General features: G+C 44.2%; 1 protein-coding gene across 9 annotated transcripts in view; it reads left to right on the top strand.

Annotated features, from left to right (window-relative positions):
• ADIPOR2 (adiponectin receptor 2) overlaps positions 1 to 15,352 on the top strand; it is a 64,557-nt gene extending 49,205 nt beyond the window's left edge. For all 9 annotated transcript variants that reach the window (XM_073320283.1, XM_073320273.1, XM_073320240.1 and 6 more), the window contains 6 exons: positions 2,155 to 2,274; positions 4,307 to 4,478; positions 7,700 to 7,886; positions 9,065 to 9,252; positions 11,284 to 11,477; positions 12,546 to 15,352. In XM_073320283.1, the coding sequence (XP_073176384.1) occupies positions 2,155 to 2,274; positions 4,307 to 4,478; positions 7,700 to 7,886; positions 9,065 to 9,252; positions 11,284 to 11,477; positions 12,546 to 12,677 (993 nt within the window). In that variant the 3' untranslated portion in view covers positions 12,678 to 15,352. The remainder of the gene's footprint in view (positions 1 to 2,154; positions 2,275 to 4,306; positions 4,479 to 7,699; positions 7,887 to 9,064; positions 9,253 to 11,283; positions 11,478 to 12,545) is intronic.
• Positions 15,353 to 18,612: the final 3,260 nt, after the last annotated feature.

Raw genomic sequence — 18,612 nt, 5'->3', positions numbered from 1 at the left:
CTAGGTCTAAGAAACGCTCATTACAATAAAAGACTGAAGCTTAATTCTTTTAGCTTGTTGAAGAGGTTAAGAGGCAACATCATGGTCTAGAAGTACTTACACTGGGAGAAGACTCTTTAATCCTAGCTGTTTAACCTCAAAGACATAAGATCCAGTGGTTCAAAGTTGAAGCTAGACATATTCAAACTGGAAATAAAGTACAAATTAACATTCAGGGTAATGAACCATTGGTACATTATATAAAGGGGATATGGCAGATTCTCTGTATCTTGAAGGGACTAAATCAACATTGGAAGCTTCCTTAAGAGATGCAGTAGTTAACTACAAGTTATTGGGCTTGATGCAGGAATTACTAAGGTGTGAAGTTCTGCGGCTATCATACATGAGGTCAGACTAGATCAGGGGTTCTCAAACTGAGGGTCAGGACCCCGCAAGGGGTTCTGAGGTTATTACATGGAGGTTCACGAGCTGTTAGCCTCCACCCCAAACTGCGCTTTGCCTCCAGCATTTATAATGGTGGTTAAATATATTAAAAAGTATTTTTAATTTATTAGGGGGGGTTGCACTCAGAGGCTTGCTATGTGAAAGGGGTCACCAGTACAAATGTTTGAGAACCACTGGACTAGATAATCATATTGGAACCATCTGGCCTCTAAATCTTTGACTTGGCCACTAGAACTCTTGGCAGCTTTCTAGAGCAGAGACTTGAAGGGCACAAAAGGCTTCACTTCTCTTCTTTTTCTCCTATTCAATATTGCTATAACTATTTTCTCCTGCTGCGTCCTCAAGATTTACTTTGGCAGCGGAAGTGTTGAGTCCCTGGTGGTATGGATCGCTTCTAATAAACAAAGCAGAATTTTAGTGACCTGTTTCTTTATTTCCTGAAATTGGAATGACTAAAGCATGTCTTCACTTGCTTTGTCCTCTGCATTTTAATGTGCTGGAGAATGGGGGCCATGGAATTGTTGTAGCTAATGACTTTCTCTCTTGTGATTGATAAAACTCCTCCATCTATATTCCTGCCTTATAAAACAGGATTCTGGAGTTACTTTTTTTCCATTTCCAGATCAAAATCCTGGCCTCTTTCTGCACAGTGGTTTCTTGTAACTAGTATTTGAACCTTTCCATTCAAAAGTGGTTTTTGGTTTAGTTGCTTTATACTCCACACCTGAACATAGCCATTATATGAACAACATACCCTCCTATCTCAATGTCTGTACTTTGACCTGTTAATCTTTTACCCCCAATCAGGGATATTGCAGATTATGTATTCCTTACGCCATCCAATCTTAAACCGAACTTCGCACCCCTTGATAATCTGTACATTATTCCCTGATAACCAAAAACTTTTACGCTTAAACTATGTACCGTTCACTTTTTTAAACATCTTAATAAAATTTTTATACCACCATCTTCTACATACCTACATAAAAATAATATGCCTCTGTCCAACTTTTGATTTCCTGGTTTTACTACTGGAACATCTAGCAGGACCAGCAGAGATGAACAAATCAACACTTCATAGCACAGTGCAATAGGCATAATTTTCAGCTAAGCAGATTTGAGTGAAATGATAAAATTTACCTGAATTTGATTTGAAGTCATGTTTTACTTGGCTTGCAAATCTTGCATTGAAATTGACTGCAGCCTCACCCTGGCTTATCCTGGGCTACCAGAATTACAATTTTTTTTGTTTCAGAGTAACAGCCGTGTTAGTCTGTATTTGCAAAAAGAAAAGGAGTACTTGTGGCACCTTAGAGACTAACCAACTAATTTTTTTTGTGCCACCTTCCCGTGATTATTAAAGTGTTTAGTCCTAAAACAGATAAGAGATTGAAACTTTGTGTAGGAAGTAATCCTGCACTGGTAGGGGAATAGGCCACATCATTTTGTGGACTTTATAGCTGATGATTTTAATGAAATACACAACTTCACAGAATGTCACTGAATTTTCCAGACTGGTTTGTGCTTGGTATGACCATGGATAACACTTTCAAAAGCATCTGAGTCACTTTTCTGAAAATTTTACACCTTGTCTTGAATTTGAAATTTCAACTCAACGGTTGGCCCGTGTTTGGTTTTGGTGTAAAACGGTGAAAAGCATAATCTTATGTCAGGTTTTTATATGAAATGTTTTTGGTTTTTCACTTCCAGAGTTCTGAGGAATGCGACTGTAATGATGAACCAGCTCAGGAAGATGAAGGGTTTATGGGTATGTCCCCTCTTTTACAAGCCCACCATGCCATGGAGAAAATGGAAGAGTTTGTGTGTAAGGTAAGACATTAAAGAAAACAAATCTATCCAGATGGTCACTTGAGCCTACTAGCTAAATGAAGCTAACAGTCCATGTTCCTGAAGTAAATTGTGTTGGCAATAAGCTGGGGAACAGCAGGTGCACGTTGGAGTTGGTCGTTGACCGATTCTCTGTATATCTGCTAATGCTGATGCTGTGTGGGGTCCCAGGTATGCTATAACTGCACACACTAGAAAGCATGGAACAATAGGGATTACATTCTGAAATTATTTTAAAGCTGATATTGCAGCTAATGAGTCTCCTTTGGGAAACATCTGTGTGTTTGCAGGTGGAATAAAAGCACTCTGCTTCCAGTGTTTCTGGTTCAAGATGCTTTCATTTATCAGGACAGTTCTTTCCAGACTTCTGCAGACATGCAATTTTTTTTTGCTTCCACATCATTTGCTTCCATTGTAAAACAGACTGTCTGCTACCCAAATAGAAGAACAGGTTCTCCTAAAAGTCTATCCAAGCAAATCCATTGTGGACTATGTAGAGATTGCTGGCCTTGAATCTCAGTTCTGCTAAAGTTGTGGGGAATATATTGTATTGGTCTCTGGCTGATGCCCTGATTCTGGGTTTGGGTGGAGTGCTGTCTGTGGCACACTTATTACAGTGGATGTTACTAATGGCTTTTTGCCATTGGTAGAGGGGATCCTGGGAAATCAAGGTTCCATTTTCATACAGTGCTTTGAGCGTGTTTTGTTTTTAAACAGTTTTCTTCCTCTGCTTTCTCAAAAATGGGACACCCCCCCGCCCACATTCTTGCTGCATGTGAAGCAAAACACAGCTAATTCTTCTGTAAAACAGAATCTTTAAGTGTCTTACCTGAGCTAGTTCCTTTGACTAATTTTTGAGCTGACTGGTGGTGGTGGGGTCTAGAGAGGACTGACAGTAGGAAGTGTCCCTTCAAAGGAAAACCAATCAGCAGCATTCCTGACATTGTTTTAGGCCCTCACTGTTAAAACAGAAATGAGAACCCAGCAGTTGAAACTAACAGTTGCAGGATTCCCTAACCTTTAATGCACACATCTCTGCTCCTCTTATTGCTAAGTGAGCAAATCCCAAAGACGATTGCATCTGTGCCATGCCTGTATGTAGCTTTGCAATGCTAGCTGAGGAGCCATACTGAAGATGACCTGCATCTTGTTAGCTCTGTGCCACTGAAAAAGGAACTGACCAGTGATGTAGACCTGCTGTGTATGAGCAGCTGTGTGTGTGTGTGTGTGAGATTTTTGCAATGGGGACCTTCTACAGAAGTGGGCACATAAATATGTAGGAGGGAATACAAGAATTGGGAATGGTGTAGATCTACTGTTAGAGCATCAGAGTTCAGGTTCTTGCTGGTCCTCTACTTCTTGGGCTGGCAGTGCTGAAAAGGCATCAGGCTTAGCCATAGGGAAAAGAATACTCCTCACTTTACTTGAATGCCCCTCTATGCATTCTGGATAACTGAAATAGTACTCGCCGTCCTATTAGATTTAACATTTAGACTGCATCTAACACTAGTGAGCATACAGTCAGTAACGATCTTGTGATGGGGAGATGGGACTGTGCTCAGGACTTTCTCTGTTAGAGATGAAGAGCCACATCTAGCTTTCCTCAATGAGGTGGATGGGAAGACACCCCCTCCCCAATACGGAATCATTACCACATAACTAACCATGCAAATTAAATCCACCTTTGGCCTTCGTTGAGCAGTTAAAATGAGCTTGGTTGTGTTCCTGTTTATTGAAGTGTTGAAGTATTTCACTTCCTGCACTGGTGGAAGCACTAGCTCAAGTTCAGACCATTAGTGTGTTGTGTAGAATAGGGACCAGTATGACTTAGGACTTGAGCACAAGATACGCCTGTCCCAAAGGAAACACTCTGCTCCCTAGACTTAGTACATTAATTTTGGGTAACTTTAAAGCACTGACACTAACTCAGGATTTCCTGTTTTTCTCTTTGCCATGCCCACCATTTATGGGACTTTATTGGCTGAGATTCTAACCATGCACTCTTAACCTCCAGGTGTGGGAGGGCCGATGGCGGGTCATACCCCATGATGTTCTCCCTGACTGGCTAAAGGATAATGACTATCTGTTGCATGGACACAGACCACCTATGCCCTCCTTCCGCGCTTGCTTCAAGAGCATCTTCAGAATACACACAGAGACTGGCAACATCTGGACACATCTTCTAGGTATTTCCATTATGCTTTAAAGTGAATGTGCACTGTTAATGATAGAGGAGCATAGGCAGCTGGGGAAATATTTTTAGGGGGACTGAGCCAGCCCTGCACTCACTCCTTGGTGGCAGGTCCTGTTCTGTGGCCCCTCACTCTGACCTGTTGGCTCACTGCTCTCATAGTGGAGGAGCCTGTTTAGTGTCACATAAGTGCATCTCTATCCAAATAGAGTCCCCCTCCCTCACGATGCCCTGCCTAACCTCCTACTTGGCCCTGGTGCTGCCAAACACAGGGCCTTAGGATCCTCACTTCCTGTGGGACTGTCGCCCCATCCCAGTGAACCTTCCCAGGAAATGCCATTTAGGAGCCAGCATCCACTGTTGGGACTGAGGAATCTAGCTCCACCTCCCAGGAATCCAGTGTGCAGCCACATGTGAGGCTTTGCTTGCTGGCCGAGTATGTGGTAGCTCCAAATAGTTTGGGGAGGTGAGAACTGAGACCCCTGTAGACCTAGCCACCTGCTACCGAAGTTTGAGTGGTGTGGAAGATCCTTTAGCCGGGGCAGAGTCATAGGTGCCATTATCCTTCCAGCATGACATGCTGGGTAGAGTTCCAGGTGTTCCTTGTTAAAATTCCCCCACCAAATGTTAGGGAGGGTTAAGGTGGTTTCCTTGTCTTTGGAGTTCAGCTCCTCTTGATACTGCTAACTCAGCACTGTGAGATCTTATCCTTGGGGCCCATAAGCATACATCCGAAGATCACTTATTGCCTTCAGAGTGCACAAAAGTTGCAACATGTGTCAGGGGACTGCGGGGAGGGGTGGGGTGAATCTACTAGAAGGACATTTCCTGGATCCCAGAGAAAGACCTTCACCCTTTTCCTGTCCCCTTCTCCAATTACACAAATTGAAAGCGGTGCTGTGCTATTGACGTGTGCCTTTTTCAGGAACAAAGAGTAAGTACGTATGCTATAAATGCTTAATATATTTTTGCATGCCAAGTGCTGTTGCTCTCCCTCATTGTAGTTGAGACGCATTTTTGCTAAAAGGGGAAACATGCTCTGTTAGCTTACCCTGTCCCTCACCTGTGCTCCTCTTCCACTGCAGTATGCAATCTTCCCCAATACCCAGGGCTTATCACAAGGTAAGCAGAAATACTTTGTGGGAGCTCTGTGTTAAAGTAGTGACACTGCATCACTGTATTTCAGTCGAGCAGAACTGGAGGTAGCTGTTCTCAGACCTGTTTGTGCCATTCTCCATTTTGCCTGAAAGGTACATACTCCCTTCCTTCCTCTCCTGCAGATGTGTGCTACTTTCCATTCCCTGCCAAACTAGGGGAAAGAGTCTGGCCGGAGGGTCAAACCTCCCTGGCAGTGCTGAGCATTTTCTGCTGTATACCCCTTTCTCATTGCCCAGGGCGCATTATCAAAGAGTGAGCAGAAGTTTAACTGACCACAAATTAGTTTTAAATTCACATTGCAGTGACTCTATCCCACTTAACCCTCCTGCCCAGCTTGGGAGGATAAAAACCCACTCTTACACTCTTCCAGCTGTTGAGTGAACAGCAGTATTCTTTGGTAAACAACTTCAGCTTTGAAATAAACACATCACAGCAGCAAACTGGGCTCTGTGTTGGGTTGCTGATCTGTGAAGCTGGGCTGAGCCACTGTTCCCAGGAGCTCAGAAAAGGTCTGTCTTAGATATGCCAGTGATTTTGAGTCAGTGGTGTCTTCACCTTGATCATAAGCATCCTTGTTCCTCCTTGCATGGTGGAAGCCACGCAAATAAGAAATGCTACTTTGCAGGGATTCAGGAGGGCTGGGGTGGTACCTGGTCTTTATCTGAGACTAGGCTGTGAAGAAGCCTGTCAATCACAGTGAGAAAGGGAGATGGTGGTTCTGGGTGATAGTGGGCTCTTCAATGAATACCACAATTTGGGGAATGTGGGAATATAATTCCTATGAGGACTAGGATTCATGATTTCCCAACCTTTACCTTGGAAATGGAGGAAGCAATGAATGGTATTACATCTAACTTTAGGGTTTTCCTTAGCACTTAAATTAGCAATCAGGAACAAAATACAGATTGGGTACACTGCTGGTGTATTACCTGAGAAAATCTAGGGCACCCCGCCTATACCCTACCGAGGGCTCAAGGCATGACCCAGTCAATTTAGAGCACCCCCACCCTTTCCCTTCTGAGGGCTCGGGGCGTAAGGCTCAGGAAGAAACTTGGTCAATTTAAGTACCCACCCTTTCCCTCGGGACTCAAGGCTCTACGGGTCTGCGGAACCTTTTCCCAGTGAAAGAGCCTTACGCATCTATTAGCAACACACACAGCTCTAAACATCTATTTATTAGCAACACACACAGAATACAAATACCAAGCAAATATCTTATGCGCACCATTCCCAATGGATTGGGTGAATTTGTCTATGTCCAGTCAGGATCCACTCATCTGGGGGTTCCCGACAATGCCTCTGCACGTCGTGGTCATGCAGAGGGGTCTGAGTTCTAGCAGCTTGATGTTGAACTGCAGTCTGGAAATGGTTCCCAAAGAGCATTGTTTTTCATTTACATTGTATAGGTAAAACTAGCTCCCTCCTTCAAATCTACTAAATCTATCACATTATCCCACACTCTTAAATAGCAAATTTTAAACAATTACGCACTGGCACCTGTGTCCTCTTTCGTGCCCAAATTGTAACTTAATTGTGACCTTCTCTATTTGAGCAGATGGTCATCATAAAAGGCTGGTCAGAGCTTATCTTACCATTTGAGTCTTTCTGCATCCTCCTTAATTTCCAAGAGTCTTTACAACCTTGGTGGTGATAACTCTCGTTAGGGACATTCCTGAGGTGGGGGTGCTTTATCAGCAGCAGAACATTCCTTTTATTATCTTTTTCTTTCCAGTTTTGGTGATGAACTCCGAGTTTCACCCAAGGCTAGTTTAATATGCGGGGTGGGGGTTGATCTGATCTCAGGCCTACAGGTGAGTGGTGGTTGTGTGCTCAACCAGAGTGTGGATGCCTCCCAAAACAAGTGAAATCATGGTTTCTGTTCACGTGTGTACAAATTCAGTCTGAGGGTCAAACATATGACTGATCAGATCAGACCGCATGGAAGTGTAACATTGTCATTATGATTGTTGTTCAGTATTCCCCACGCCCGTAAACTTGGTCTAGTACAATACCTTTCAGGTTACATGAGTCTGATACCTCTGCCTTATCTTTACTTAGGTTGTGTGTTCTTCCTGTGTCTGGGAATCTTCTACATGTTCCGGCCAAACATGTCCTTTGTAGCACCTGTGCAGGAGAAGGTAGTTGTTGGACTGTTCTTCTTGGGAGCCATCCTTTGCCTCTCCTTCTCATGGCTCTTCCACACGGTTTACTGCCATTCAGAAGGTGTCTCCCGGCTCTTCTCCAAGTAAGTATCCAGAGTGGAATGCATGCTAGTTCGGAAATGGCTGGGCAGAATGGGGCGGGGAATCCTGGCTAGGGTTTGGGAGCCCCACTGTAACAGTGTGCCTAGCTATGTGGCCATGGAAACACTTTTTTGAATAGTAGTTGGTGGGTAGGGCTTGCATGCAGTTTCTTCGAGCCCAACATTCCATAGACCAAGGGTATAAATACCACTCTCTCTATCCCTTTGCTGAAGCGGTCTCAAAACCAACTTTTCCTTTTCACCATTGAGATGACTATATCTAAATATTTAACTATTACAGCTAAGATTCTAAAGTCTAAGAGTGTAACTTTTTTGCCTTTGTTCTTTTTTTTAACCTATTTTGGATCATCTTGGGCCTTGCTAGACATAGTGGATCTGTCACATAAAAAAGGATTTAGGAGTATTTCTCTTGCCCTTGTTAAGCACCCTGCTTTGGCTGGACAATGAGGGCCCTTTGCTCTGGAAGGTCACTCAGCCAAGGGCTGTGAAGTCTGCAAGTCTACCACAAAAAGAGCTCAGAGGGACCAAAAGCCTCCCTCCTAAAGAACCTGTTTCTGCAAGAGGCCATGATAGTTCACGAGTCCTCTGTCAGGAAGCAAATAGTTCATGGGAATTGTGCATCTGGAATGTGGGGACCCTGTCTGCTCTGCACCTAGTAGATATAAAAACATCCTAGTTGATGATGTGAGTGGTTGTTTCCTAGGTGGTCACTGGGACCTTGGGTGGGCAGTCTATTTGCCATCCTGGTGTGGACTTGTCAAACAAGTCAGAACAAAGTGTCCAGAATTCTATCTGCTGCCTATTTCTTGCATCAAGAAAATGCTCCTGACTGTTTTTAGTCAATTCCTTCTTATCCCCAGAATAAAAACCTTGAGGTACTCTTAGGGGGGGGTGGGCTATTTATACCCCGGGCCTGTGGAATGTTGGGCTATGGGGAGCAGCATACACCTACTGACCACTGCTCAAAAATGGTCTAATGACTGCCTGGCTAGGCAAGTCACCTCTGCGGGGTGAGGGTCTGTGGAAGTAATCATTCAGTGAACAAGATAAGTCATCTCATTTTACAGTGATCAGTTGGCTCTTAGGATAAACAGTACGTGGGGTGGTACAAGAACTTCTGGGGTTGGCTTTCTTTGTCAACCTGTTTTATCCTGTTCTAGGCTGGATTACTCTGGCATCGCACTTCTCATCATGGGCAGCTTTGTTCCATGGCTGTACTACTCCTTCTATTGCAACCCTCAGCCCTGCTTCATCTACTTGATTGTGATTTGTGTCCTGGGCATTGCAGCCATAATAGTCTCTCAGTGGGACATGTTTGCAACCCCTGAGTACCGAGGGGTAAGAGCAGGTAAAAACCAAAATTTATTTTTTGCTTTTTTACTACAGTTGCTTCTTCCTACTGACTCATTACAAAAGCATACTTCTAGGAAAAGCCTGCATTGCCAAAGGATGTCCTAGTGTGTGGGAAACGCAACTAATGCATTCTTGGACAGTAAACTTGGCACATCTGCTATAAGAGAGGCATTGGTGTTAAGTTAGACCCTCTGGGTGCAGGAGTAGGGGGCAGCACATGGAATGGGAGAGGCAGTTAACAGTATTTCCATCATTATTAAACAGCTCTCTCCCCTTTTAAAGGTGAGATACTAGCAGTCTGTGTCCGACTCCCATAGACTCGTCTTACGGCTGTAATCCATTAGGTTCACTAAACGTGGTAGTTAGCCTCCCTGCTGAGTGCAGCTGAGCAGTTAACATATAATCATAATCTTGTGGATATCTAGCTTTTCTCCCTTTGACTATGGTAGACAAGAATAGTTACTGTTGCCTTCACCAATCAAGAATAAGGAGTCTTTGGGTAACACAATTTAATGGTATACCAAGTTTCTCATGTTTCTTCATGTTGGGTTTTGTGTGTATACAAACCTGTGTGCACTCCAAGGTACTATTCCTTATATTCAGGAAAGGTCTGACTGTCCGGATACAGCAAGGAGTTCAGTCTCCTGAATATTAACTGTATGAGGGACGGAACTCCTTTCCAAAAAGACTTCTTATTCAGATCTTTAGGGTTTAATACTCTATGCTAGGACAATTTTGAAATCAGCCAAGCTGTGATCAGGCAAGTTACAGGGTCAGATAAGCCTCAGGTGCAATTTTTTCTATGTTGTTCCTGGGGCGACCTGTATGCTATACTGTAAATAGTCTACATTAGGGGTGGGCAAACTTCGTGGCCCGAGGGCCACATCTGGGAATAGAAATTGTATGGCGGGCCATGAATGCTCACAAAATTGGGGTTGGGGTGTGGGAGGGGATGAGGGCTCTGGTTGGGGGTGCAGACTTTGGGATTGGGCTAGGGATGAGAAGTTTGGGGTATAGGAGGGTGCTCTGGGCTGGGACTGAGGGGTTCAGAGGGTGGGAGGGGGATCAGGGCTGGGGGAGGGGGTTGGGGTGCAGGAAGGGGTGCAGGCTCCAGCTGAGGGTACGGGCTCTGGGGTGGGGCTGCGGATGAGGGATTTGGGGTTTGGAGGGTGCTCTGGGCTGGGATTGAGGGGCTTGGAGGGCGAGAGGGGGATCGGGTTGGGGCATGGAGAGAGGCTCAGGGGTGCAGGCTCTGGGTGGTGCTTATCGCAAATGGCTCCCGGAAGCAGCAGCATGTCCCTTCTCTCGCTCCCGCACAGGGGTGCGGCCAGATGGCCCATTGGAGCACTGGAGGGGGCCATTGGAGCATGCAGGAGCCAGAGTGGGGCCATGCTGTGGTTTCCAGGAGCCGCGTTGAGAGGCCACCGACCCTGCTCCCCAGCTTGAACACTATAGAGGGGCCATGCAGCTGCTTCCGCCAGCCACATGGAGCAGCCCCCGACCCTACTCCCTGGCTGAAGTGTCAGAGTGCTGTAGCCGGGCAAGCCCCAGACCCCGCACCCCAGCAGGAGCTCGAGGACAGGCTTAAAATGGCTGGCAGGCCAGATCTGGACCACGGGCTGTAGTTTGCCCACCCCAGTCTACATCACTGGTCATTTCCTTTTTCTTGCATGTCATTCTCTACCATACTCTTTCAGTAGCAGAATATTTTATGGGATCTAGGCGCCCTCTATAGCCCAAGAATGTTAACACTCAAGTTGGTGCATAGATGGCTTATACAAAGAGGCACTAACTTTAAGCGAAATAACATTTAGTATGCCTAGAAGAACTGCTGACCAGTATCCATAGTGTATCAAGGGACTCTGTACTTTCTTGAGCACTTACTTTGTTATGGCATAAACTTGCTGCCATACTTGGGACCTCCAGCTTCAACAGCTTCCACCTTAAGTCTTTTGTGAATGTTAGGCTCTGCCTATTGCTGCTTTCTTTGTCCAAGCCTGACTCCACCATTTTCCTTACCTCCTAGGAGTATTTCTGGGTCTCGGCCTCAGTGGTGTCATCCCCACCCTGCACTTTGTCATCTCTGAGGGCCTTCTCAAGGCAGCCACAATGGGGCAGATAGGCTGGCTGGCACTCATGGCCTGTCTGTACATCACTGGTGCTGCACTGTATGCTGCCCGTATACCAGAGAGATTCTTCCCGGGCAAGTGTGATATCTGGGTGAGTCTGCAAAGTAACTGGGTACTAAGATTGACACACAAGCTTGTTATGTTGAGGTCTGGTATTGCTATGCTTTTGTGTTTCTTTGATTGTGGCAACCAACTAACTGCTTTAAAAGCTGCTTTTGAGATTTCATAATTTGGGAACAGATTAGTGGATTTGATCATTGAAAAGTTGACACAATGCTGTTAGAAATCATTGAAATGCCTTTACAAAGGCTAGCTGTGGGACTGTACTTTGTCACTGAGGCTCTGTCATATGCATGACACTTTGCTTCTAGTCTCCTAGGGATACTTCAAATAGATATACAGCATTTATGCAAACCCACTGCTCATGCTACTACCTCTTCCTTTAGCCTGGGAGGTATGCTCAATATCACGTCCTCATGGTGTCCATTCTGCTGCACTGTAATCCCTCGCTTCCTGGGTTTTTATCCTGGATAGCCAGTGACTGAACTTCAGATTTTAGTATTAACTAAAACCTCAAACTACTTGTTGACTCATGTTCAGCCTGGCTCCCCTTATGGTGGGGGAGCAGACAGAACAACTGTGTTTTGAAAATCCACTTGATGACATTGCATCCAGGACTAGAGCAGAGCTCCAGTACCTATTCACGTGTGTAAGATGGGCCATATCAGTAATCCCAGCAGCTACAGTGTATCCCTATTGCGAGGCATTAAGAGTCTAAGGAAAAAAATACCCTGTACTGCTAAACCTGGGAACTGGAAGCATGCTGGTGTGATATCTGCCAAAGACAGATATGAAGGAAAGGCATACAGCTTCATTTCAGGTTTTAAGTGTGCAAGTGATCCTGGTGGCTGTGAAATCTGAAGCAGATTTCTTTTTCCCCCTGCTTCCAGTGAATATAGCTTGGAAGAGGGGGAGATGCTGTAGCCAGTGATAATACAGTGACTGGTACAATATGGGATCTTGAATAGCCCAGCAAGTAATCTTAAGCTGCTGCTGCTGTGCACTGCTATATGCTTCAGCCCAACACGTCTCTTTGGAAAGAGGTTGGTACTTGGATTCCATGGGTCTCTGGCTGAACAGTAATGTCTTATTTCCACAGTTCCACTCTCATCAGCTGTTTCACATCTTCGTAGTGGCTGGAGCTTTTGTGCACTTCCATGGTGTTTCAAACCTTCAGGAGTTCCGTTTCACAGTTGGGGGAGGCTGCACGGAGGAGGGAGACATGCAGTAAAACCTGCCTTCAGCCCAGGATCATAACCAAAACAGAGGATTGCAAGAGGCGTTGATGTTAACGGGCTAGTGACGTGAACACCTGAGAATCCAAGCCTCATGTGATGGGATATGGAAGCTACTTGGGATTTCTGACACAAGAAATTTATACCTCAAATGATGGAATGAGTCAATTTGAAGACCAGGAAATTCTTAAACCCTAACTTATTCTTGATCTACAGATTGAGCTATAGAGGACCGTGTCCAAATCGGCTTCTGTTCAATGCCATATTTATTTGTAGAAAATGGGAGGGATGGCTTAGCAGTTTTCTTTTTTAAATCTAGGCTAAGATTTATATCTTCTTCAGGGGCAGGGGAAGGAGCTGATTTTAGATGCTCTTTTGGGGAAAAAATTGTAAATAAGATTTCTAACTTTCTGTTTAAAATAAATTTATATAAATGTTTTAAACGGGGTGGGGAGGGGAAAGGGGTTTTGTATAGATGCAACATGCAAGTACCACACACTGTTTCAATTTTGCACAAAAAGGTGACTGCAGGAGGATCAGATAAAATCCTTGGGAGTGAGGCATGATGGTCCTGCAGACTCTCTTCCCAGAAGCTGGCATGTACTGGGCAATATGGCATTCTGGTCAGTATTTGGAGTGGGCTCAGAACATGGCACATAAATGTTGGCAATGGCCTTTCTGCAAACAAAAGCCACTAGCTTTTTGGTTGCCATTCATGGATCTGCCATGTTTTGATATGATTATATGATGCTAATGGCACTTGTCAAAGAATAGAACAGTTACTCAGGTGGGTAAGCATGTGAGGAGTAATGGGGGTGGGGAAGATAGGCTGGCACTGGAAGGAAGGAGCTGTGCACTCAGAGGAAGAATACTGTTTGGCTGCTTGCACACACTCGAATTTTTTTTTTTATTGGATTTCTTCCTTATCCACAGAAGTCCTAATGTTTTCCAGTGTTAAATTTACTAAATTCCCTGTCCTGCAATAGACTCCCTGTCCTACTGTTGCCGCTGCTCCTGCTGGGGGAGCAGCTGACTTCCCCGGTATCATGGGCAGTGCTGTGCTGTGAAGCAGCCAGCAGAAAGCACTCAGATTTAATGGTTTCTCTTGACCTAATGCATCACCTTCATGTGTGTACAAAGCCCCATGGCCTACAGAATCTTGTGACTTTTAAATCTGCACTAAACCCTGCACAGTTCTCACTTCTCAGGTCCAGCCAATGTAATTTCCCAGCCCTGCTTAACCAATGGGATAGCTGGCTTTTTTTAATTTATTATTTTTATTTATTTTTTTTAACCTGGAAGTAAAATTGAGACCATTTGGACTATTGTGGAGCCTCTGTATAGCAGGAAGCACATAGTCTTCTCTCATTGGGTTGGTGTGGCTTCATCTCTGGAGCCTAGTCAGAAGCCAGAGAGAGAAGCAAATTGTTGGAGAATCTTCTGAGTCATGGGGCAAAACTGATTGTCAGATATATAGTTTGACACAGAAGTTTTATGTAATGGAGTAAGAGCCTAGTTGCTGGAAACTTAAGAGTTGTTACCTCTCACATAGGATTAGTTAAACAGCTCCTAAAATGCTTTGGTTCACAAAGCAATAGGAAGGTAAAATTGTTCTAAATTTTTAAAGGGTGAAAATTCAAATTTGCAAGTGAAAAATGGGGATTGCAGAGATCTTACAAGTAAACATTCTTGGGAATCCAGGCTATTAATGAATGTTTCAAGCAGTTATCTTGTCTAATAGGATTGAATAGAAGTGGAAGACCTTGATTATCTTCAAGGTTCCTCACTGACTCTAAAGAGCAAGTATTTTCTCTCTTGCCTTTTGGTTAGTTATTTTCAGAAATTTTGAAATAAAGCTTAGCTGTAGAAAGAGGTGCTTTATTGGAGCTTGTGGGAGGCTTAGAGGGATGTTTTTCTTCTTGGTTGGATCACCATAGTAGATGTCAATAGGATTGAAGGAAAGGCTTGTATTGTCTTGTGGGTTTGTGCAGTGCCTAACTGGAACACAGAGCAGTATTAACCAGGCACTTTTAATGGGAGGGTTTAATAAGCATAGGCAGGAGGTGTGCTTTGCTACTTGAGAAAGCAATGGTACATATCAGAACCAGACTTGTTCTGGAAAGCACTTTGGATACCTCTGTATTAATACCAGCAAAAGTGGCAGTCTCCATCCTGAATCACCCTACGCTCACTCCCCGAAGGAACATTGTAACTTGGCCCAACACAGCACAGAACTATTACAAAAACACACTTCACCTGCTATTCTTAACCCAGTCAATCTCTGTTTTAGGAAGTTTTTGTGCTCCAATAAACTGCCTACCTGTGCACTCTCCTTCCCCTCTCCCCCCCCCCCCCCAGTAGCACTTGCTGAGAACTCTTCCCAGGTTGGCACCTGAATGCCTTACTCTCAGCGGTCAGAGGCTTGCTTGCTCTGTGTGCAGATTATTGCCATAGAATAGATAGGACCTACAGCTCCTTTCCTTCCTCATTAAATAGTGGCCTTGTTCAGTATTTTCTTTCTTTTTTAAATTGCTTACTGTTGGAAGCAACAAAGCACATTTTGGGATTTTTGATGGTTGGGGTCTCTGGTGATTGGTTCCATATAAGATGGGATCTCATGACTTGCTGTGTTCTTAACTTCTGCTAATAAAAGAACCAAATGGGATATTGACCAAGTTTGGCTCTTCTTTGCTTTGTATGATGTTTACAAGAATAAAATAATTTATTTTCTCCCTCCCCCAATGCTTCTGGCTGACCAATCAGCTTCTTATTAAGGGGTCTGATAGTCCAGATGTCAAACTGAGACCTGGAGAGTTCTCATTACTTGCTTGGAGCAGGGTTGGGGATGTACTGTGAACACTAGGACAGGACCTAGATGCTAGCAAATAGTTGCACAAGTGTTGCTAGATAGCATCCCTTTATCTATGGCTCAAGTGAGGGAAGTAAAAGTCTAGTCTGACTCGCTTATGAGTCTGAGATCAGTGCTATTTTATTTCTTTAAACTCTGCCTTAAGCAAGGTTGCCCATACACAGCAGATATTGTGTGCTCACCTGGATTAAGTCTTCATACTTTAATTGTGGCCTTCACCCACTGCTGTACTGATGGACCTTGAGTTTGACACCATAGGGATCAAGCTTGTCACTCATGCCTCTATGCCTAATACACCAAATTTAAGTTTTGTTCATGTATGTTGTATGATGGAAACATTGCTTTACTTCTAGGCCTCCTTAGACACTTTGCATTGTAGGTCCTGACTTGTCTCAAATTGTTCTAGAATAAGTTTTTTGTCTTGTCAACAGCTGGGCAAATCCTGTTTAAAACTATTTTATAAACTGGATCAGTCTAGCAAACAGGATTAGCAAACCATAAGCTTGTTTGTGATTCCAGGAGCATGAATGTTTCCAGAGATTAAAAATGGTTTGGCAGCTACTTACAAAGTTAAATGGCTCCGTTATCAAAAAGTCCGGTAGACACTTGCTCCCACAGTGTTCTGTATGCTTCCTTTATTGTGTATCCTGTCTGCACTAGCAGGAGAACAGTTTTAAACACTGGCTGAGTAATTGTGGGCTAAGGGGACCTGTTGGCATCATTGCCATCGAGCCACTTTCCTATTGCCAAGCATCCCTTTCTAGGATAGACAATATCTGCACTAAATTTCTAGAGAAGCCTGTTTTGAAGTACTGCCCCAAGAGTCACCTGGATTTGACTGCTTTGGATTAGAAAATAAAACTTGGTCAGTGCTTTTTACTCTCGGAAGAACTTGGTGCATGGAGTATGAAGGTGGGTCAGAATGTGGTTTGGACTGTCACTAGTGTTAACACTTACTGCTTCACACAATGCAGTTAACATGTGAAACTTGTTGCTGAGGAATGCTGTGATGGCCAAAAGTACAACTGGGTTTTAAAAAAAAGATGGCCAGGGATGGAAACCCAAGCTCCAGGTGTCTCAACTGCCAGAAATTGGGACTGAGCAATAGGATGGATCACTCAGTAATTGCCCTGATCTGTTCATTCTCTCTGAAGAATCTAGCAGCAGCCACTGTTGGAAGACAGGATACTGAGCTGGATGGACAATCGGTCTGACCTAGTGTGGTCATTCTTATGTCATGTTCCAAAGGGCAGAGGGATGAGTATATTTCAGTCTCCCTGGGCAAGATTGCCTTTCTTTACCCTGTCCGTCTTCTCAGGCATCTGCTGGACTGGGAATTAGATGAGCCTTTGTGCTGCCATGGAGCCCAGCCAACCCTCTAGTAGTCCTTAACTTTACAGCTCCTTATTGTGCATAGAGTAGCAGAAAAGAACACTGCAGTAGCACTGAGTGAAAACTAATAACAAATATGTGTTAAATGCTACAAAGCGTATTTCCTTTCTAAACTGGGATTATTTTGCTATTTATAGTGCCTAGCACAATGGCATACTGACTGTAGTGGGGCCTCTAGGGCTACCATCATACAAATAAATGATGAAAGGAAATAGGGTCTAAGGCTTCCTTTGGGGAAAAAAGTGGAATTCATCTGCTAAATCAGTGAGGAGGTTACCTGCTGGAGGGTTGGGAACTGGGCACCAAGCTGGTGGGAAGCATGGATGCTGGAAGCTCTTGTGAAGGACAGTGAATGTTAGAAGCTGTTTTGATATTCCTGGAGCCACACTCCGGTGGAGAGATGTTCTGACTAACACTAAAAATTGGTCAACTCACTACAAATTCGTCATTTAGTGGTGCTGCCAAAATAACTTCATGCAACAAAATACAAAAGTTAAATAACATTTCTGTCTGGTACCTCTTTCTAGTAAATAAGTTTCACATGAGACCACCAACTTTCCCAAGTGTTGAAAATATCAACAGGCACTGCTATTAGCAAAGCACCTTACCTGGGTATGGTCAGAGGAGCTTTTATAGCCCCCATCATATGCTAAATGGGCATACAGTTGAACCAAAGACTGAGCCAACTGCCTCCCCGTTAATCTTCTGGTGGTGGTGGGGGGGAGGAGCACTCTTGTATATGTGGTCCCCTTCTTGGAATCCTGAGGTTTCCCACCAGCTTTACACTGATCCATTATTATTTCCCAGAGGGTCCATGGTACACTAGAATTTTGCCAAACAGAAGAAGGCTTGGTTCCTGCTCCACAAAGCCTACGTGCTTTTAAGTCAAACAGCTGCAACTCAGCTGAAAGGCTTCTGCTTTCATTTTCAGGACAATATCCCAAACACGTTACTGCAACCACCTAATGCTGTGAGGTAAGTCCAAGGCTAACTTTCCTAATTCTCTCAGTTTCTTCCCCCATAAACCATTTCTTAATTAGAGCTAAGGAGCCATCCATGCCATGTTGTACTTGAGGGTTTAGTAATTCAGGTGGGAGTTCTGCCACAGGCAGAGCAATGTGAGCTAAGATTCTGCATCATGTTTAAGTGGTACAGTATAAAGCAGGGCTTTTATATTTGCTGCAGCCACTGTTCTAGGTAGTAGGATAACTTTATCCTGTAGCATGGCATTTCTCATTTTGCAAACCCCCATCAAATGCACTTCTGAATTTTAACCAAAATGTGTGCTTCCTCCCATCACTCCCCTTTCAACTCAGGACTCAAGATTGTGGCAGGGGGACATAGAATTAAATGCCTTCAGAGCTATATTGTTGCTACTAATCAAGGCCACAGTGCTGCTACTGCTATAGGAAGGAAGTTAGGTCTTCATAGCTCTGATCTCCCCAGACAGCTTCTATCAGTAGATGCTGCTTGAATCCACCAGCACCTTTTATGAAGGCCACAACCACTGCTTTCTGCTTCTGCAGACTTCTCATAAGAACTGCCACTGTCAAAATCCCATGCCTGCATTGTATGCAGCTGTGGGAATGAATAAATATCATGATTGATAAGCTTCTGCATGATGTATCCCTCAGCGTTGCTCCTTCCTTCATCTCACTGGAAGGAGGAGG

Source organism: Lepidochelys kempii, chromosome 1 (genome assembly GCF_965140265.1).
Source record: "Lepidochelys kempii isolate rLepKem1 chromosome 1, rLepKem1.hap2, whole genome shotgun sequence".
NCBI lineage: Eukaryota > Metazoa > Chordata > Testudines > Cheloniidae > Lepidochelys > Lepidochelys kempii.
This window is presented reverse-complemented; position numbering and strand designations above follow the sequence as displayed.